Source organism: Aythya ferina (assembly GCF_964211825.1).
Source record: "Aythya ferina genome assembly, chromosome: 19".
In the NCBI taxonomy this organism is placed as follows: Eukaryota; Metazoa; Chordata; class Aves; order Anseriformes; family Anatidae; genus Aythya; species Aythya ferina.
This window is the reverse complement of record NC_140309.1, coordinates 5,216,072-5,238,413: the sequence shown is the minus strand read 5'-3', so window position 1 is coordinate 5,238,413 and position 22,342 is coordinate 5,216,072. Positions and strand designations below refer to the sequence as shown.

The window sequence follows — 22,342 nt, the reverse complement described above, 5'->3', positions numbered from 1 at the left end:
CCATGCAGGATCCAACCCAACCCCAATGCCCCGGGCCATGTGTGCATCAAAATGTGCTTCAATAACAGCAGGAGAGACTTTTGGGTGGGAAGAGGTTGGGTGTGCAGGAGCCTGAGGGATTCTCTGCCCTGGGGATGGATGAATTTGGGGCTGCAGCGCTCACACCCTTCTTGCTGCATCCCAGGGTCAGGACGTGGGAAGCCACCTCCCAGCCTAAAACCCCGGGCTAGGACACAGACTTTGCCACGACGAGACCCCACCGGAGCCACTTTATGTGTCACCATGGCATTCATCTTTCCACTTCACCCAAATAATTAAGCCTATTCCAAGCCCCAATTGCACTAATTACCCCAACCCCCAAATTGCTCCCATCCTCCCCCAGGCCAGGAAAATCATTGCTGCGACTCCCACACCTGGCGGGACGGCGCATCACCTGCGGGGGGATGCACACACACTCCCCAAACCTGCTGCTTGGATTTGCAATCGGGAAAGATTTCCTATTTAAACCGCGTGCTCTCCAGGCCCTACCTGCAGCGCTCCCTCCTTGCTGGCTGGTGAGCTATTTTAATGAATTACCGAAATGCCACCCAGCCACGAGCAGCATATGCTCCGGGTGGGTTTGAGCACAACGGGAGGAAGCGCTACAGATGGCTCCGGGCCGGAGAAACCGGCAGCAAAACTGCCTGACGGCCGCCAGCATTGATTAAGCTCCTCTGAAAGCCGTCATTAACCCCCGGAGAATTGCCATCATTCCTACAAGACGCAGCCGGGCAGCTGGGGGCTGGAGACTGCGCTGAGATTTCGGCTTTGGAAAAGGCCCCGAAATGTCAACTTTCCCAGGGAAAATTCACAGAAAATGAAAAAAAAAAAAAAAAAAAGTCATTCTGCTTCGGCCAGAACATTGTATTTCTGCAAAATCACTTTGTTTTCCCTTTGGTTTTTTTAAAGTGTGGTAACGGAGTGCAAATAAAACAAACGTTTTCAAAACAAGGGTAACTTTACAACAAAAAATGTAAATATTTGTCCTGACAGAGTGACACGGGCTGCTCCGACATTGTCAAGACCTTTTCTCACCCCTGTTTTCCCCCCAAGTGTGTTTTGCTTTAGTTTTTATGAGAAATCAACAGTTTTAGAAAGCTTTTGGATTTTCCAGTGGAAAAGAGCTCGAGGGAAGCTTTTTCAACAAGTTCCGCCAATTAGCTCTTGGCTGCCGGGCCCCAAGGCTGCTGTGAATTTTCCATTACTGGAAATCTTAAATATCAAAACTGGATGTTTTTCTACAAGATAAATGGGGCTGCGGGGCAAGCCGGCAGCTGCGGCTGCACAGCGCGTCGGCCCGCTCGCTCGCCGCTCCCTTCAGCCCTCGCTGCTTACAGAAACACTAAAATAAGAGCGACCAATTTCTTGCAAAGAGCTTGGTTTTGGTGTTTTCTTTCACCTGAGATTCACAGGGTGAGCGTGTGCAGGAGCGCTGGGGCAGTGCTGACAGCTCCCAGCTGTTCCCACCTCCTGCCTGGGTTGTGCACCCCAAACCTCTCCGTGCAGCCCGCAGCAGCTGCCCAGATGTGCAGCTGTGCTCCAGATGTGCAGCACCACAGAGCAATTCCCCAAGGGCAGCAGGTCCCGAGCAGCCAGAGTTTCAGGCCAGCTTGCTCAGAGGCTCAGGATGGATGCTGAGCATGGGGCTGGATGAGGCGCAGTGAAACCCGTGATGTTTCGTGAGGATCGTGGAAGGTTTTTATTTCTGCCAGCGGTAACGCACACCGTGCACATCGCACACCACGTTCATCAAAAAATACAATTTCAAAGGCATGAAATATTTAGAAGCAGCAAAGCAGCGGGACATTAGGTAGCAGTAATATTCGTGGGAAATAAGGAGGAGGTTTGGTTTAATTATTGCATTCCCAGCTCGCACCTTTTTGGCAAAAGGGCAGCCAAATCCTGGCATCCTGCGCCTGCCTCCAGCCCGTGCCTGGCTGTGGGGCCACGACGCCTCGGGGCTGGGGCTGTGTGCCCGTCAGAGGCTTCTCCCCTCTCCTTTGTAGCATCCTTTTGGGTCTCGGCTAGAAGGACAGAGCCCGGGGGTGGATTTCTCTGCCGGCTCCGGAGGTTTCTGTGCGATCTCAGCGCTGGTGTGACTCAGCCTGACTCAGCCTCGCCGAGCTGTGGCGCAGAGCGGGGAAGGCAGAGGCTGGCGGCTCGTGGAAGTGCTTTCAAGGGCCCTGCCTGAAGCTGCTGTGTATACGGATGCTGGGTTTGGGAGGGGGATTTTTTAATGTTCCTAAAGGGTGATGCCAAGCCCTGGGAAGGATCCTGGTGATAGGGCCAGCACAGGACCGGGTGCCCAGTGGGAAAGTTGCGCGGTGCCACCAAAATCAGGTGCTGGGGCAGATCCTGGGCAGCTCGGGGCTGACGTCCCCAAAGCACCAGTTTTGGGATCATTGTGCAGAAGGAGAAAAAAATATTCCACGAGAAAACCTTACAGTGCAGCTGCACAATCCCTGCTCCACCGCTGTCCCCTGACCTTTCCGAAGGGGACCTCGGCCTGCCTGGGGTTGCACTGCAACCATGATATCCTCAGCCCCGTGCCACCACGAACACAGCACTTTTAAGGGTGAAAACCAGAAATAACGAGAGCTGTGCCGAGGGCAGCTCTCCGAGCAGGCTGTTTTGCCTGCACAAAACAAGTCCCAGGGGAGCTGGGAGTTTCCTTAGGCGGGAAGGGCCATGAGAGCCACCGCGCAGGGCCAGGGCAGGGCTTTTCTCATTATTTTTATTTAGGTGGCAGAGAAATCTGACGGCAATAGAAAGGAGCTGGAAAAACAAACAGGTGTGTCCGGCACCGGAGGGGCCGTAGCTATAGCAATGGGACAGCCCTGTTGACAAAAGGCTGCACAAAAGACCTTCTTTATGGATTAAAAGTGGCTCGTAAGCTGGCCATGCAGGGCTGGGGAGCCAAAAAAGCAGCGCCGGGCGAGCAAGCGCTGGGTGCCAACCCACTGCGCCCGGCATCCCCTGGTGGCATTTCTCTGCGGTCCATGGAAATGGAGCATTTGTGCAGGGGGGGCTCTCCCATCACTGCAGGGGGGTCCCAGCTCTGCAGCAGGCAGGGAAGGGGTTATTTGGGGTGTCCCCGGGCACTGCTCTTCCACTTCCTCCTCTTGTGGTTGCAACCTGGGGCGAGTGCTCGCAGGCTTTTTGAGCTCTCCAGATCCTGGGTGCTGCTCGGTGCCTGAGCTGGATGCCTCCCCCTCACCGCTCCCACCACAGGCACCCCTAACAGGAGAGGCAAAAGGCTCCCGAGGGGCCTTTGGGTGCTCAGACAGCCCCAGTGCAGCTCCCAAAGCGAAGCCGTGACCGACACCAGGGTGAGGCAGTGCCCTGGACAGGGGACAGTGCCAGCCTCTGGGGCTGCAGCGTCCTCAGCACAAGAGGATTCGCATTCGGGGCGAGCTTTGCCACAGACGAGGGCTCGTGAATAATGAACCGAGCCGCTCGCAGGCTGGGGCTGAGCCGCAATTCTCCGTTTTGACTTATCTGAGCCTTACCCGAAGACGGGCTCGTAATTAAAGCCATAGATCAGCGCTGACATCTGCGTGACTCCGCATACAGGCGCTCGACGCCGCTTGAGCGGGGCTGAGAGGAGCCCAGCCCTTGCTATCCAGAAAATTTGGGGTGTGTGGGGGGGATATTTGAGAAAATGAGCAAGTGGCAGTGCCTCTCCCTCGGGCCCTGGCAGCCTGGAGGGCAGTGGCTCCGTGCTGGTAGAAAAGGCTGTGTAGGTGACCACAGAAAGGAGGAGGGAGCCGGTCCCCAAAGAGCAGGGGGATCCTGCCCACAGGAGGCTGCCTCCCCCAGCAGCCCTCACATGGACTCGGGAAAAGGGGGAGGTGGAAATCAGGAGCTGGAAGTCACCTTGGGCTGGACCCCTGGGGCTGTGCCAGCAGTGTTGCATGTCCCTCATCTCCTTCAGCTGTGCTGAAATGGTGCGAGGTGAGGGGAGAGCGGCGGTTCCCCAAAATCCTCACAGGAGGAAAGGGGCAGGAGCTGGGGAGTGCCCCAGGGGGTGCCTCGGGGCATCGAACCTCGCGTCCTGGGAGCCAAATCCCGGGGGGGGGGGGGACACAAACCTGGCCCAAGCCCAGGTAGCACCAGCACAACTGGGGCAAGGAGAGGGGAATTTCCCTCATTTCAGTGGGGAAATCAAGACTTCGCCCCACCACATTACTCAGGAGCCAAGAAATCAAACACGGATGGCGAAGCTGTCCGAGCGGTGACACTGGGGGGTTACAGCACTGATAAACCACAGATCCCGGGGATGCTCCTTGCTCCCGGTGCTGCCGGCAGCTGCTCCGGGGGCGTGCAGCCCCGCGGGGCCGTATGCTGCTGCTGCCGCCGCACCGGGAACAGGCGCTTCCCGGGCCCGCGGGGACAGGCTGTTCCCAGCCGGCGAGCCCCGGCGCTCGGCTGCCTGGCGAGTGCTCTGGGTGCTTGCAGGAACAAGCTGGGAAGAAACTGTGTGATTTTTTTTTTAATTATTTTTTGCAGAAGAAACCTTCTGACAGCAGCAGCCGGCGGTAGCACCGGCAGCTCCTGCACCCCGTGTAAGCTGTGCTGGCCCCGAGGGCACGAAGGGGCACTGAGCACCGTACAGAAAGTGGGTGAGAACCCAGAAGGAACAGAAAGGATCTATCTTGTGTGCTTCTGGCACCAATTCTGGCTGCACAGAGCAGAGCAGTGTCTCTACCTCCTGCCATGCATGTGGTGGGGCCAGGCTGGGCAGTCGGTGGTGGTGCCACCAGGCGGAGGAGACCTCCTGGGCACCAACCCCTCACCCATGGGCAGCCCCTCTGGGTGCTGTGCAAATCTAATTAAAGCAAAGCTATAGTCCGTCAGCAGCCTTAAGCATCATCAGAGCAAAATTGCCCAGTGAGTTCATGGTAAATAAGCAGCTATTTTAGGCTCCCTGGGTCCTGGCCCTGTGGGAGGTTTGCTTTCCCCAGTGGGATGGAAATGCAGGAACCTCAGGGCAAGCAAGGAGCACGGCCTCAGAAACACCAACAGCATTGAGGAAGCTGAGCCCCCTTCTAGCAAGCGAGGAGCCAAAGCTCAAACTCATCTTGGTGTACTTTGGACCTGGCAAACGAGTGGAGGAAAATGCTGTTCTTCAAAGCAAGGCAAGAAGGGTGGCTACTGGGGGCAAAGCCATGTTTAAAACCCAGCAGCGTACCCTGAATTGACCAACAGGATACGAAACACTCTCTTCTCTTTAAATATTAACGCTCACAGTAAGAAGGAACGAAAACATTTAAGAAAGAAAAATGACAATTGTTAGGAAGAAAAAAGCCCGGCCTGCCACTCACAGGAATGTGAAACCCAGGGTCTGAGTGGGAAGACGGCTGTGAAACCATTGACATTTTTGATTAATGAGCTTTCTGTGGGTGGTTTATGTAAAGGAGAAGGGTAAGAAACGCAGACATGACTTGTCTGAAGCAAGCTGATGAACTAGAGGTCTCCTAGCTCGAGAACTCATCCTGCCTTTTTTTTCCTGCCTGGCTGGATGTGAGAGCAAGTCCCACAGCCTGTGAGCTTCCTCTCAACTGCTCTGCTCGGGTTTCAGGGCAACAGGAGCAATTTAAAGCCTACCTTTGATCACTTAACTACATGTGCTTAAGATTATGCCTTGGTTCCTTGCTTAATTCAGTGTAAAATAAGTGTGAGGAGGGATTGAAGCCCTACTAAATGCCCAGCTTTACACGCACGATGAAGTCTCCTCCTGCGCCCATCGCAGGGGTGAGACTCCTGCTTGGAGAGAGAAAAAGCTCTGTGGGGTGGTTTCATGGATTAGAAAGCGTAAGGTCAGAAGGGGAAGCGTTTCCTGCGGTTCCTCAGGCACAGACATGGGATCTTTCACCCCAAAACCCCAACAGAGCCTCAGCAGCCCGGGGGCAGGAACGGCACAGCAAGCCACCGCCGCTGAACCCACTGGCAGAGGAAGTTCTACTGGGTCTGGCTAAAAATGCAGGGGGAACACATTTAACCAAAATAATTCCTGGTGTGGCACAAAGCCCAGCACACCACCTTGTCTCTCACTTCTGCATCCTTTTTGCTTTTGCCCACACGCATGGTGCCGGCACCAGAGGAGCACAGCAGCAGCAGTAGCTCCTTTGGGTGCTTCCCCGAGCTGCTCCATGGCCATGTGCATCGAGGAGGCCAAAACCTGTGGGTGCCACAGCCCCAGGAAGGCAGTGAGGTGGAATTTGTGCCCCCAACACCTCCACAGCAGCTCCTTAATGGTGACAACTCGTTACAAAGAGCTAGAAACCCTTTGCAGGGCAGACATTCGGGACAGCACAGCAAGAAGGGGGGCTGTGCTCCGAAGCCCAGCACGGCTCTGCCACCTAAACTTCAGGCCCTGGGAAGTGCCAAAATCCTGGAAAGCAGCTTGCACGAGAGTGCAGACACTTTAATTTTATATTTCTCTAGACTTTTTTTTGTGCAATGCAAGCTCACGTATTGCATAGTTGCAGTATTTATAAGGAATGAAGCAAGAAACCAACTTCAAAAAATTATGTGAATTGCCAGCTGAACACCAAGAGGAGAAGCTCCCCAGCAAACCACCCGGCTCAGGAGTGGAAAGACCCCGTCTGTGATGGTCCTGGAGGCAGAAGGGGAGAGCTGCTGTGTGCAAGGTGCTGCTGAGGGCAGAGGCAGAACAGCTCTGGTGCCCTGGCCATGCCCTGGGTGTCTGGTGGGCCAGGAGCCCTGCACCTTTGGTGCACCCCACACCACCACCCAGGGAACCCCATGGCCCTCTGAGTGGCACAGCAAGGTCTACTTTCAATTTGAACTTTGAATTTCAGTCCTTTTTCTACGTGTTTTCATGCACATCCTAAATCTAAATGCGCCTCCCAGCCCATGAACCCAAAGGGAAACAGCTCTAAATGCATAGGGCTGCTACAAAACTATGAGGTTTCCATCTCTTTGTCAGGAATGCTTACTGATGTTTCTGGGTAGAGGAAGGGAGATTTTTTTTTTTGATTTTTTTTTTTTAATGTATATTCTTCCCTGGATTGCGTACTCGCTTATGAGCCCCAGCACAGTGCTGCAGCCTGGCTTTGAGGCGGGTGGCAGCTTTTCATTATTTGTGCTTCCTTCGGTAGAAGGACCTAAATAAATCAGACCCGACCATCATGGAAAGAATGAGCTTTAATCTGATTTCCTTCACGTCTTGTTTAACTCCTTTCCTATTCACAGCAGCTCTCCCTTGTTCACTGGGCTGGGAAATGCCTTCTTGGCTCTAACCCCGGGGCGGGTTGTGCTCCTTTCCCCCAGAGCCCCGCGGCTCCTGCTGGATGCGGCCCCGATGCCCTGTGCACCCCCGGGGTGGCTGCAGGAGGGTGCCAAGCGCCCTATTTATGGCCTTACACCACTTTCCCCTATTCCCCTATTTACCTAAGGGCCAGTGGCTGCCTCAGCAGAGACCCAGCATCACTCACTCCTGTGTAAGCAGAGCGTGGCCGGCTCCTGAAGGCAGGTTAACAAATCTCCCCCTGTAAGCTGGCTGACAGCCTGAGCTGGAGCTTTTGGGAGAAAAATGGTTTTGACTCAGGGCATCCGAACAACAGCTCCCAGCCCTTTTGGTTGTGAGCTTTATGTTCCAGGGGCTGGGACCAGGCTGACTGTAGCTGCAGAGGGAGCTGAATCTGTTCCCCTCGTAACCTTGCTGACAGCACCTGAAACCTCAGACCTGGCTCTCAGTCCCCACTCTCCCACGACCCCTGCAATTTATTTGTATTTAGTGAAATCACCCATCGAGACCAGTCTCTGAGCATGTGGAACCAGTGGAAACAACTCAGGGCGTTGGGTAAATACAAGAATGGTGTTGGCTTCCTTGCTTACCCTTCCCTGACCAACTTCCCTCGAGCTAAAACTAAGCCACGGGTGCTGTGAAGCTAAGCCCAGGCGACGAGGTAGGCACCAGCCCTTGACAAATCCTGCTAATTAGAACAGAGGTCCTGAGACAAATCTCAGCTTAGCAGGAGGCAACACCTGGGGCCCCAGATTTGCATTTCAGGCTTGAAGGCAAACAACCACCGGCACTGAACCCCAGGGGTATCCATGGCAAAACTTTGTTTTTAGGATAAGGCCACTGGAATGTAAACAGCAGGGCTGGAATTTAAAAGAAGACTCCAGCTGTACGTGTCCTGCATAGTTTGATGCAATGGCAGACGTATTCCCACTGGGTGAGGATAAGCAGGTTTACTTACGGGCACCAAAAATGAAGATTCCTAAGAAAAACCTTGGATCTCACTGCAAATTCAAACCTTTAACACTCAGTGAGGAGAGGAGAGCAGGAAAGCAAACAAAAAACAGACGCTGTGTTGTTACTTTGTTGTTTTTATATAATTTTTACAATATATTTCTCTTCATTTGCATATTTTACCCACATCTGTAGCTTTCTTTTTACATGTTGAACTGAACTGGAATAAATCTAAAGGTTTGATATATTTTAACAACTGATAAAAATTGCAAAGTAGTAAACCCGTAATAAAAGAAATTATAAAACTTTTTAAAGTGTTTAATGAAAGCAAGTCAAAGGTATCATTACGAACAATGTGGTTTGTCTTAAACACATCATAGGTGATTCAGGCAGGACAACTATTTTATTTTATTTTATTTTTAATATTAGGCACATTTTTTTTTTCAGCATACCTGTTTTCCAGCCAGTTTTATACTACTCAATAGCATCATCACCTGCATCCAACTTGGAAGTGCTGGGGGGATTTTCAAGATGTGATTGATCATGAATATTCATTATTGGTATTCTCTTCTTCTTTATAACTACCAGGAAAAAAAAGAAAAGTGTTCCTTGTCTCTTAAAAATTCGTAATGAATGATTGAGTCGTAAGGCAGCAACAGATTCAGTGTCAACTCAGGTCACAGTCCTTCAGTTCCATCTAGTGGGTAGAAATAATATTTAGTGGACAACGTTTCTAGACAGTCCCTTCAGGGCAAGATGACTGACTCAAGGCCAGTTACTGCTGGTAGAGTAAGTAGGTGGTGCGCCTAGTAAGGAACACTGGCCACTCCTGTGTCATCCTTGCAGCCTCGTGTGTCTTCGTACAGAAAGCAAAAAGACAGTCCAACTGAAAATCGTGAGTATGGTAGAGCCGTCACAGGTTCTATGAATGGTTTATTTACAGTCTTCATCCCTGATGTGAAAAAAGAAAAAAGCCTTCTTTCGACTAAAACATAGGAAGATCTCAGCAGCATGCTACATGCCCTAGCAAATCAGCCCGTTGCATATCCTTGACTGCTTGGCCCTCGATTCCCACTGAGGCAGTGAATAGGAAGTCCTACTGCTCAAGAAGAGCAATTTCAAAAGCTCACCTGTCCCATTGATGCGACTCCCTAAAGCAGGCTTAGTAATAACATCTCGTTTTGGTGTAGCAACTCAGAATCTGTTCACGCTCCCAGGAAGTGTGAACTCGTTGGTTTCTCACGGATGGGTCTCTCAGACACCCTTGCAGTGAGACTGCAAACTCCAATACATTACTCAGATGTGGGAACAAAATGATCCATGCGTTCAGCATACGCCACAACTCCGATAATTCCCTTCCCATCACAAGCTCCTTCTGGAAGGAAGAAGGGCTTCGACTTTCAGTTGCAGTATACTCAGAGAGGGGCTTCAGAGCAGTATCTCTGCATCCTTTCGGTCTTTGATAAATGGCATGTTTTTCCTGAATTCTGGCATTCTCACTTGCCAAGAGGGCCTCTCCATTCCTGAAGGTAACTGCTTCAGCACAATTCGGTCTTCAGCTTTAAATCTTTCAGGCAGAATAATGACATCCTGATTGAACCTCATCCCCTGAAGCAGCACTCACTTTACACTCCCCTGGCTGAACAGAAAGAAGTCAAGACATCTTTAACTACAGCCCTAGAGGCTGAAGAAAAGGGGATGCATAATGCACAATTCCATCTCAGAGGGAGACTGGACCACCCTTAAAGTATGTCCAGACCCAGCTGCTAAGACCATCAATTCAGAGGTCACCCATGGAAGTGGTGCTGCTGTGCTCATGGCACAGTGATATTTAGGCACCACTTACCTTTTCACCAAGCAAGGTCAAGAAGCATATTCCCTTCTCACAGAGCCACTGCCTTCACCCAACTTGAATCAGTCACCTAGACTCCACTACTGAAGTTTTTGGTTGCCTTTTTTTGTATTTTATTGTTGAAGTGGGGAAGGGAAGAAGAAAATAATTCTCACTGGAAGTTCTCTGAATTGATGGTTGACAAGACCAGCTATAGGTACTGCATAATGGTGTACAAAATTCATCCCTAAATACTTCTATGTTCTTTGTAACTCTTTGGAAAGGGAATAACCAGTGTAGCTGAGCAGGAAGAAAGCCAATTTATTTCAACATAGAAGGTCTGCAATTCATTCCACCTTCATTAAGAGTAATGCAGTTATTGCTGTGTAAGACAAGACCAGATTGATAATTAACCCCCACCCTGAGTGCTGGGAGTCCAGGTTCCCACCATTGCTGAGAAGGACCTCCTTAAGCCACTAGTACCCAAATAATTAAAAGAAAAAAACCCTCATGAATAATTTCTTCAATGATCTTTGAGAAACATGCAAGTTCCTCAGTTCTTCATATCACCACTGCTTAGTGAATGGAGGCCTGCCTTTGCTCTCTGCCCTAGAATAAAGTACGATTTAGAATAATACCATCGGAGATAAATTAAGGTAAGAACAGATGATCCAGCTGATTGAATCAAAGAACAGGAGAAACATTAACCTCTTGCACAAGGATGCTCTGAAGCTGGAATTCTTTAACTGCTATGCAATCACCCGGCATTTGTTCTACAACCTGTAGTTTACCAATAATTAAAGTTCTTTTCCCTGGGTAGTAGCCTTCAAGGCAAAAGTAAACACAACAGGATTCAAGCGTGGACCATTTCTGCATCAGCCCACCAGATTCTGGTTTGCCTGTTTCACTCCAATGATACACAGGTGCTGCTGACTGCATCGTTCTAAGTTCAATCTTTTCAAAGCTTTCAGGTTTCATCAATTGTTTCCTTGGGAGCAGATGATACCAATGGGGGGCCTTCCATTCTCATACTTCAGCTACCTTCTTTCATTTACTTTCTTTGAATTTAAAAAAAAGGAATTGTTCTGTTTACTCTAACATGCTACAATATGTGCATACATAACTGTAGGCGACGCGTGAGTTACTTCAAGATGTGCTTTTTCATTGAAGTGCGCTTTTACTTTTACAAATTCTACATCAAGGTGGAAGGAAGGAAGGCTGCAGAGTGCTCATACACTGAAGCTGAAGGAACTTTTCCTGAACGGAGTTAAGATGTTTGTTCCAAGGTTCCTATGGACAAACTACTCTATCCCATGCACTCCGGCCTGAGCCAGTATTAAACATTCCAGAAACTTGTTGATTTGTTTGGGTAGTTAATGGCAAGGCTGATAGCAGCAATGTTTTTCAGGGCCTAGAAGAGAGAAGAAAAAAAGCTAAGTCACGTCACACATTCTCCCAGTTCAAAACTGCGAAGAAATTCTTCTATTAATTTAAAAGAAATAATTAATTAACCATCCTGTCTCTACCTGGTTACCTCCTGGTACTGCATTTATTGTCACACATCCACACAGTTTCAGTGAGGCAACTGCGTTTTCAGTGGCTGAAAGATCACCCCCACCCTACCCCCCTTTCCACGTTTTGGCAGTTGAGGGGTCAATACAATTAAATTAGATAAACCCTATTGAACTACTTGTATTAGAATGAGTTAGTGTTCTTTCCCAACAGTCAGTTTGTGACACATCATCTGACTATTAAAGGAGAAAAGCATTTGTGCACAGTTCATCGCAGACAAACTTCAGAGGCCTGTCATGGTATAATAAATGCCATTGGGCTATCAGAAATTGTTCATTATTTCCATCTGCCATAAAAATATTACAAAAAACACATCTCCGGGGTTGTGCAATCTTGTAATTACCTGTGCTGTGCAGCGATGAAGATGATCTTCAGTATTTAAGGCAAGCAAATACTCCTGTAGAGATCCAAGCTCCTGCAGGCACAAAGCATTCAATGAGCACCAACACTTCTACCAAAAATATCATCCTACTAACGAACATTAAAATGCTGATCACTAGCAGTCCCTACGAACCAAATGCATCTGAACTACACACAAGACTCTTAGACTAGAACAGAGTTTGTGATTACAGAAATCAGTTAGTTACAGACTGTTCATATGTAATACCCAAAATCAGCTGAAAGGGAACCACATTCAAATGCCTTTAAATTAATTATTTATTCTGAGAGGAATGCTGATTTAAGAGTGGCTTTATGGCCTATGCCTCAACTGCACAAGGAAGAGTCATGACTATTACTTACAGACCATGACAGATAAGGCAACTACATTCCCCTTAATTAGAATTTGCTACCAGACTCCACAAGAGAAAGCTGCTCATATTTCTAAAGCATACAAAAGCTCTGATGAACTTGGCCAAGATAAAGGAAAAATGCATTTAGTTTGACACTGAACTACATAACATTCCCCAGCACTGGGGAGAGGAGAGAGATAAATAAAGGAACTGCTTACAGTAACTCTGTTTTCTGTAACAAAAAAGAGTTCTGCAAGTGCACGATGAAGAGGAAGGAGAATACCAGGCTTGGTCACATCATGACACAAGTTGTTTTCCATATGGGTGAAAAGCTGCCAAAGTGGCTTCAACAAGGTGAGGTCACAGTCCCTGAAAAAAGGTCATTTAAATGAAATAGTGAGTAACCATGATCTTAAGCCTATTCGTAGGAGAAAACAAATCAACCATCCCCTCCCCCCCTCCAATTTAAGGGAACAAAAACATGCATTTCTGACAGTTAGATGTATAAAGCAAGGGAGAAAAACAAGAACCATTTTAAATCCAAATTCAGTCAGGTGTTTCAGCACAATGAATTTCATTCTGAATCAGTGAAGTGAAGAAAACCTTATATTCATGGACACATCTAAATGGCTCTTCTAAAATCGAGTAGCCTCCTGAAATGAGGACTTTAAAATAACTACATACATCATTTTGCTTAATGCTCTAGCTCAGCTGCTTGGAATTGTACAATATCAGCCTGCAGCACGGGGCAGCTGACATCCTGGTTTAGGGCAGACAGATAATTCTTTACAAACAGCTCCAGTCCTGCCTCCTTCCTACTCCCGAGTTAAAGCAAGCCAATTCAAATGTCACTAATTATACAGACAGAATGATAAATACAGTTACATAGAGGGGAAAGAATCTATCAGAATCTGTCATCAGATTAATACAAGGAAAGTATAAAATATAAGCACAATGGAGACTTGATCTTTCACCAGTTGAATTTGTTGTCCACAGGACAAAGCAGGACAAACTTTTTTAATTTTCTAATTAAAAAAAAAAAAAGAAGCTAAAAGAACTTGAAAATATCATAAATTTGTAATTACAAATAAAAACAAAATCCGTTTTTCAGACTTTGATGCAGATTGGTGTACACAAAGAGGTAAGCAATGGTTCTATGTAATTGTCCATTTTTATTACTGTATGCAAGTACACTTTGACTTCTTTTTATCAAAGTAAGCTAGTAGAATGCTGTCATTTTATTGGTTTTGTTTGCTCTAAACAAAGAGGGCATAACTGAGGTGTCAGCCGTGATGTGCTAATGAGTTAATGCAACAATACACTTTTTCAAGACTTTAAAAACTCAGTATCTTTTACAACATCTATTTTCAGAAATACTCAGGCCATGCATACTTGAGCACTATCACACCTATCCTTTCTGAAACTCAATTACAGGCTTTGCAATGGTACAACTATAATAATCATTAAAAAGTTATTTACTTGATTAGTGAATCAGATCATTATTTTCACCAGTTTATGATTTCATCCTCACCTTAATTCTGGAGGACAACTAATAGAAAGAGAATCAATTTCTAGAAAATCAAGTGGAAACTGTTTCGTTTTGTTTTTTCCTGTTTTGGTTTATTAAAAAAAAATAAAAATGGCAAAAAACAACAACAAAAACAAACAGCATACAACCCTGCCTTCCAGTGTACAAGGCAGAACAGGGTGCTTACCTCTGGGCGCTGCATTGCACAATCTTCAAGAGCAAGTGAATAGCCTTCAAACGCTGGTGACCAGTCTGGCGGCACGCTACCCCAACCTGCCATTCCCAGATTTTGGCCAGCGGGAGGTGAGGAACTACCCTTTCCTCAGACAGCATCTGCTTTAGAATTTCAAACCCTGGTAAAAAATAAAATTAAAAAAAAAATAAAAAAATCAAACAGCTATTGCTTTGTAGGGACCCATTTTGCTCATACACCCTGTAGGGACCCATTTTGCTCATAAATGGTTTTCTCCATATATTGAGCATTGCTCTGGCAAGCAAGAATAAAAATAAAGAACAAAAATCTGAGATAACTCCAGACTACAGTCTGACATAGCCAGTCTTTTCTGGGACTAAAATTAAGTAAAAATTTAGCAAGAATCCTATCTGAAATTGAAGTTTTGCCCCCAAGTAAGGAAAAACAAACACAGGTCCTCAATATTATGTGATACTCAGTAGAGTTTTGCTGATTACAAATCACCCACTATCCTCAATTCTATTAAAAACATCTAAACTCTAAAACAAACTAACAAAGCCTTCCATGCTATATCTACAAATTAGACCCAGAAACAGCCTATTCTAATGGACAACTACTTTTTAAAAAGACAATTAAAATGATATCTGTTTCCAATTATGGCACCTGGGAGTGCTTACTAAATCCTGTGTGTAATTACTGTCCTATAACGAGGCTTTGAATGCAAGTAATGTTATTATAATTGTTATCTCCAAGCCTCTATAAAGATTTGGTATTTCTAGCATACAGTGACAGCACATAAGAGCCATTAGCCAAGTTGCAGCTTGAACAAGACAAATTACATATTTCCAAAATTCTGAAGGAAGCAGATTAAAAAAAAAAAAGCCAACAACACCAAAAAACAGATAAACACAAGTCTGTCAAAGCTCCTGCAAAATAACTCCAAGAAGTCCTTTCAGTTACAGTCTGAACACCACTCACCTGTCTGAAACCTTCCAAGATGACCTGCGGTCACTGTAAACTTATAACCCCACTCAGTGTTACTCATGTCAGAAGTAAATCGGTAATACAGCGTGTCTCCTGTGTATGGGGGAAGGGGGAAAATACACATTACTACTGAGTTAGTTTTGCTATCAGAAATGCACTTTGTCATTAAAATAAACTAATCCTAGATATTGTCATTCAAGACAGGTGATTTTTTTTCCCTCTAATTATGAAATGTGCAGAGACTGAAGCAAAATACAGAATGATTTCCACTGTATAAAAACACTTGCAATGTCTCCTACGTTTTTGTCAACTACATAAAAGATGAGGGAGTTAAAGAACACAACTGAACTTCACTTTTCCCACTTGTGTAATGGATCAGTTATGATTTACGAAGAAACAACCTCTGAATGGGCAGCCAAGTTCACAGTCCACTAAGCAAAAGGGAAAAAATTGTGAAAGTAAAGTTGCGTTACTCTTATGTGTCAGAAAACAAAATTGCAGACTTCCACATTACAGAACAAAATAGTTAGCCACCTGAAGCTGGAAGAACTACCAAAATGCTTGACCAGTTTACAGTTGTGCAGTGGGACATTCAAGAAGTTTTTGTCATTGTAGTTATCTACAGCTTCACAAAGACGACTACTGGTAGTTAGCTGTAGTGCTAAACAAAACAGATCTTTATCTGTTGTGCTCTGTAACGTCAGATCTGGCTAAAACTTACAATTTCCTTCTTTTCCATTGAAAAGTCACTCTGGGCAGACATGCTAGTTTTCACTGGGTGTGGAATTTTCTAAGTTTCAAGTGGAGGAAAGACTTCAAAAACATTTGAAGAAAACCAAAACAAAAGATTTAAAAAATAATAATAATAAAAAAATAAACAAATCCATTCATTTTCCCCTTTTCACTATGAAATGGAGTCACTGTTCTCTCCTACTCCTACACAGCAGTGACTGCCTGGAGAAAGCCCTGCCATCAAACGTAAAGCCCAGAAGCTGCCTTCAAGTGCCTGGATTCAGCTAGACCCTGCTGAGTGAAATCACGAGCCTCAGTCCAGAGAGCTGTAGCTGGAACTGAAGTTTCACAGGGTGAGACTCAAGTTTCACAGCCAAGGCTGCTCCAAAACAATGGGCCTCAAAGTTCAGTTTCCTGGCAAACCTCTGCAACTACTTGGGAGGAAGAAGAGGAAGGAAAAAAAGTTCATAAAAAATCCAAAATATTTCTACAGAACAGACGTTGATTTCCAACTTGCACCCTGTAACCCAAACTCCTTTGCTGAGAAAGTTCCTAGATCTATTTACAGCTACTGACAATATGCAATGTCAAGTTTCCAGCAATGCCACAGAGCATTTAACTCGGTAGTTTAAAGCAGCTTAACATCAGAAGCATGAGATCTGTGCTGCTTTCTCCATACAGCCCCTCAGATCACTGGCATTTGGTACCGTGTTATAAAAAACGTGCTTACAGAATACAGACCAAAGTTGTCAGTGAAGGGACTGACTTTTTCAGCTATGCTCAGTGGCAACAACTGCAGACAAGGCATTGGCACTCTCTCTTTATTTACTCTGAGCACTAGTGTAGTACGGAGACGAGAGATAAGCCTATCTGTTTAAAAAAAAAATGTGCTTCCTGTGGAAAGTAAGACAAGGCAGAAACAATGTAAGTGAATATCATGCAGAACAAGGACTGTGTTGGAACAGAATCAAGATCAAAATTTGTTTCCAGTAGCTAAGTGCTTGCTTTGACTGAGGTGGGGAAGAAAAGGTCAGAAATAAAACAGTATGGAATGTGTCAAGTAGCAAAACAACAGATAAGCCCACTTCAAAAAAATAAATGCAGGAGATGCCTGTGAGAGCAAACACACAGGGACAAGAAAAGGAGGTTTTTCCCTCACACCTCTCAGTAACATCTGCATTTTCAGTAGTTTCTCTCAAGAGTGCCAGGTACCAGCAATTCCCAATACTTTTGTACTTTAAAACACTGCATGTTCACCTGGAAGCTCAAAATCGTTCCATTTCTGCGGAGACCCACTGAAGCTGTGCCGATCCTGCTGGAAATCACTGCTGCTGGACATGAGCAGCTCATCACAGCCTTCTTCTGTATTACACTGAGAGTCAAATTTGATTGAGAGGTAGATAGCACCGGGAATTTGAACTTTATCCTGAGAAATAAACACGTTATCTTCGTATACTGTAATGCTGTATTACCAAGAAGCTATTTAACTTTCACCTTACAAACAGAAGTGGTATAGAGAATATTACAGTACCTCCATAGCAAGAAAAAAAAGCCTTTGTTAGTTTAATAGGGAACTAATCTAACAAATGTAAAGCATGTCCTGTTGCTTGCACTAGATATTGAGTGTAAAAATTAATTACTAGCAATGCTAGTGGTGGTATTCGTTTCTGATATTGATTGTATTGCCAGATCCTAAAGGCTTACATGCCTTTAAAAATAAAGAAGAGAAGAGTCTTAGCTGCAGGGAAGTAAAAATCCCAATGCTGCCCAGAAGCTGTAATTACTTACCAAACTCTATTTCCATGAGCATGCTCAGAAAAATGCTTTCAAACAATACCAAGAAAAGAACAATCAGAAACTGTGTCAGAATATACTCTAAAATGAGAAATATAGCGAAAAAAAAAAAAAAAAAAGATTCCACTCCTAGCTTTCACCTAACAGCACAACAAAGTAACAGGCCAATAGAAACAAACATTTGGATGAAAAGTAGAAATATTTGCTCATTAAAGCCCTGATACCATTTAAGAATATGAACTGCTTCAAACACATGCATATTAAAACCATTTAAGTTATGGGCTTTTCATATGATCAAATTAGTATATTAAAGTGGCTATTAAAGTGCCTTAGTGAACATATTTCTTTGCAGGGCAAGTCTTCAGCTAACTGGCACTGACTTCAAAAACAACAGGTTATTTCACAGGTACTTCAAGCACAGAAGTCCCGTGGTTATACATGTGGAACACAGCCACATTTCTGCTTCAAACACCTTGATATTTTTCAGTCTTCAAGTCATGTAAGCCCATTGCACTGCAATAGTTATAACTTACCTCAAAATTCGTATTGTTGTTGTAAGGATGTTTAGACTCACGCATCTGGACTGCCATCCCAGGTTCCTCCATGAACTGGCAAGCTGTCAGCGCCATCGTTCCCAGCATGCTCCCACTGCATCCATGCAGCACTTTCTGCAGAATCTGAGGAGAAGCAGCATATTGTGTAAATGCAATTTGCTATCTAAGCAACATCTGCAAACTTACAAGCTAATGACTGATGCATTTCTAGTTGTTTAACATTTCAGAGTAGAGAATCCAGGTACCAGCAAGAAATGAGACAAATTCACATGTCTACAAGCACCTAGAGGTGCAGAAGATTTTACTTTGTCCTCTGTTTCAGACCTTTCGGCCTTTAAGTGATAAAAACATGACAGCTACTACCGACGTCTCTTTCCATAAATGCTAGAATAAAGGTTAATTCACAGTGAACTGAAGCTGTAAACAAGGAAGGTCATTTAAAAACTTTGTTAACATGCTAAACAGACACTTTTACCTTCCATATCTACAGGTTTTAATTTGAACAGAATGCATCCTATAGTTGTCAAAATGTACAAGTACACATATAAAAAGGAAGGATTAAGTATTAGTCAAATGGTTTCAGTGTTTGAAAGAGCTAGATGCAAGAGTTGTATCATCAAAAATACACATAGATGCCGTTCAGTCTACACATTAAGTAATAATTCAGAACAACCTTAACTCTCCACTGTTTCTTATTTTTCAAAAGTGCACAAAAGTTCTTTATCAGGAGTCCTATTACTCAAGGTCCTTCACAGGTCGTTCCAGCAACCCATTGCATTGCCTCACCTGTTATCTCCTCCAATAAAACTAGACATTATTAGCTCAGGCCAAATGTTTCTCCTCCAAATCAGCCAGTAATAGATTTTTTGAGAAAAACGAATATAAAAAACACAGGAAGTACACAGCGTGGTTCCATGAATACATTCTTTGCCTCCACAAACTTGTAGAATGGCCTAAGTCAAAGGCTACGCCTTTGTATTTTATATGCCTTAACAGATTTTTATTACATCAGTTCATCCTGTCATTTTCTGATCCTATATAAACACCCTGTGGTAACAACTTTAATGACATACTGTGTCAAACACCAGCTCTTTTGGTTTGTTTTGGACTTTCCACTGACTACCTTAATCTGACACTCCTTTGTTTTCTTACCGGGAGGGCCAGTGAATAAGACTTGATGTTTACTTTTTCTATGTTGCTCATGATTTTAAGACTATAGAGAAGGAGGAACAGACTTTTTATTATTTCTCCTCCCTCAGTACCCACAGGACAAAGATCCAGGGTCAAGAAAACTAGTTGGTTTCTCACATGGAAGTTATTCCATGGCTATAATAATCCCTGCCACTCTTCTGCAGACCTTTTCTAGTTGTACTGCATCTTTTCCTTAAAATGAGGGAGTCAGGTTGTGTGGTGCAGTCCAGATGAGAGCATAGTATTGGTTCAGTGGCATACTGATGCCTTCAGTTTTATTTTTAATCCCTTTTTTGAAGATTTCTAGCACTTGATTTGCTTCGACTGCTGTGAAGCATTCAACTGACATTTTCATTACAATATTCTATTCTAATTCTGAGATCACTTCCACCACAGTAACACTCAGCCCATCAACGGCGTAGCAGGTATTACAATACACACATTGAGATCGAACAAAAATCAGCTTTCAAAATGGACTGCCTAGTTTGCCAATTTCTCTACAAGATTTATCGCCATGTAACTGAAAGAGTTGTCTCCAAGGAGCTGTTTTTTTTCATTTTCTGTTTAAAAAAAAAATCAGTACATTAAGACACTGACAGATTCTGACTGCTTTTTCAGAACTAATTTAAATTTTGGAGTTTCAATTTAGCTGAAAAAAAGAACTGCACGTATTTTTGTTAGTCAGAGGCTTGTGGAATGTAGGCATAGGGCTTGCTCACATGCACAAGTGAAATTCACTTACTTTTTCCCATAACTGCTTTTCCTCTAGCTGCATAAGCATGTCCAGTATGTATGTCATATGGGCTGGGCCACTAAGATCTAGGATATCCTCATTTATTGCCACATCATCCGGCCATTCGGCTAACAGCGATGCCAGCACGTGCCTGGCATAAAGAACAGCAGTTGCCTCATTTACACGATACAAGTAGTCCCTCACAGACTTTTTGCTTCTGGAGTCCAGCTCCTTATGCAAGAGTATGGAACTCTTAGTGCGACGCTGCTTGGCATAACTAAGCTGAAGATCACTCTCCGTGTTAGTTATCAGTTTCTGGGCAACTGGATTGGTTTCTTCTGTTGCTTTATCACAGAGCACAGGCTTTGACTGAAAAAGAAAGAAAAAGTTTGAATATACACTCTCAACAATATCCTTCCTTGATTATGTTTGGATATCTGACTCATCCATCAGACTGCAAGCTGAATTTACAAATTACTGTATTTTACAAACAGAAAATTATATGATCAAAGAACACAAAGTACAATTTCTCATGTACTTGGACGAAATTTCTCAAAAAAAACTGTTTATATCAAGAGACTTCACCATACACTGATACTTTCATGATTGTACATATGATCAGGAACAGCAGTTATAATTCTAACCTGAAATGCTAATTTAAGCTGAACTACAGAGGTAAAGCAACATAGTCCCACACTATTTGTGACCCTAGAATAAAATCACAGAATGATGCAAGTTGAGAGGAATCTTTGGAGACAATTTGGTCCATAAAAGACCTGAAGCTGAGCCATATTCAAAATTATATTAAGTTCCTCAAGGCTTTGTCCAGTCAAGCTGGGAGCGTTTCCAGGGGTGGATATTTGACAACTCCTGTATGAACTGTTGTAACATCTAAAATTTTTTCTTCTAATTACTTGAAACTACTTCAGGAAGTCCTCAAACCAGTTCACTATGCAACTGATATAAAATTGTGCTGGTGATACGACCTGGCCAGGAACCTGCACCCAAATAAAGCAAAAAACTGGATAACCACACTATTGAATATAAAACCTCACCGTTGCAAGTGTAGTGTCTACTCTGCAAAACAACATTACTTCCTTGTTCTGCTGCAGTTACTGTGAGATAGCATTGCAATGGTAAAACAGTAACTGCACAAGCTTACAGCAATTAGATACAATCTCTCCTGTATAAGGAAAGGAAATCACAGCATGCAATCATAATTTGTTCTCCTGACCTGAGAATCAAGTTCTCTTGCTTCCTTACAGAAGAATTTAAAAGGAAGAAATGCTTGCTTCTTGTTGTATCTGCTCATTCATTTTGACATAAAACATTAACAACAGATTACTCCAGTTGTTAAAAAAAGCACTCTGAAGTTTCTAAACAAAACTGAAGTTACTAAATGCCGAAACTAATTATTTATAAACTGTGCCTTTTAGTGGAGACATACACACCAAACATGGTAAGATGATCATATCTGTATCTACTGCTTTTGAACTCTGCTCCTCCAACCTCAAACGCTTGCTGGGTTGCCATTTCTGAGCCAGTGTTCGGATCTTCTCATCTGTTGTAATTACATCTCCATCAAACCTTAAAAAAAAGACAAAAGAAAAAAAAACATATAAATGTGTTTGAAATTAATACAAATAAAATTAACACCATTAAATACAAATTAAAGTCTTTCCACTGCCTGTCACATTATGTTAAGTAACTTCCCAGCTTGAACAAGTAGAGGGTTTTACATGACATAAAATCGCTCATCTCTATGAAAACACAATGGCTCCAAGGCATGCTTTGATTACTAGAAGTCACAGGAAGGTCTGTTCATTCTTTCTCAGGATAACTTAGAGATATAGTAGACCTACATATGGGAGTTATTGAACTGAAAAGAACATGCAGCATATTTCAGAAGATGGTGACTTGTTTCCATAATTACAACTAAAACTCAACAGGAGTTCAATTCTTTACTTTTCACACATGTAAACCAAGTCACATACTTGAAACGATTTCTATTCAGCACCTTGCACATTTTAAGTTACAACCTCTATCTTACAGTAACCTTGTTTTTGATTGGACCCAGTCTTTCACATACCTCTTTTGAACTTCTAGGAAAAAAGAATCTGTTCTTTTCATTTGCAACTCATACATGGCTCGAAGAATATGTAGAGGTGCATTAAGTGCATCATGCGTCATCTGAAAGAGATTTAAAAAAAAAAAAAAAAAAAAAAGACATTTCAGG

At 44.3% G+C, this 22,342-nt stretch overlaps 1 protein-coding gene across 2 annotated transcripts in view; it reads right to left on the bottom strand.

Annotated features, from left to right (window-relative positions):
* Window positions 1–8,384: 8,384 nt before the first annotated feature.
* Window positions 8,385–22,342, bottom strand: part of ZZEF1 (zinc finger ZZ-type and EF-hand domain containing 1) — a 59,991-nt gene continuing 46,033 nt past the window's right edge. For both annotated transcript variants that reach the window (XM_084492848.1, XM_084492849.1), the window contains exons 46-55: window positions 22,196–22,296; window positions 21,558–21,693; window positions 20,116–20,475; window positions 18,162–18,305; window positions 17,092–17,260; window positions 15,097–15,195; window positions 14,113–14,278; window positions 12,616–12,766; window positions 12,010–12,081; window positions 8,385–11,505 (exon numbers count right to left, since the gene is read on the bottom strand). In XM_084492848.1, the coding sequence (XP_084348974.1) occupies window positions 11,431–11,505; window positions 12,010–12,081; window positions 12,616–12,766; window positions 14,113–14,278; window positions 15,097–15,195; window positions 17,092–17,260; window positions 18,162–18,305; window positions 20,116–20,475; window positions 21,558–21,693; window positions 22,196–22,296 (1,473 nt within the window). In that variant the 3' untranslated portion in view covers window positions 8,385–11,430. The remainder of the gene's footprint in view (window positions 11,506–12,009; window positions 12,082–12,615; window positions 12,767–14,112; window positions 14,279–15,096; window positions 15,196–17,091; window positions 17,261–18,161; window positions 18,306–20,115; window positions 20,476–21,557; window positions 21,694–22,195; window positions 22,297–22,342) is intronic.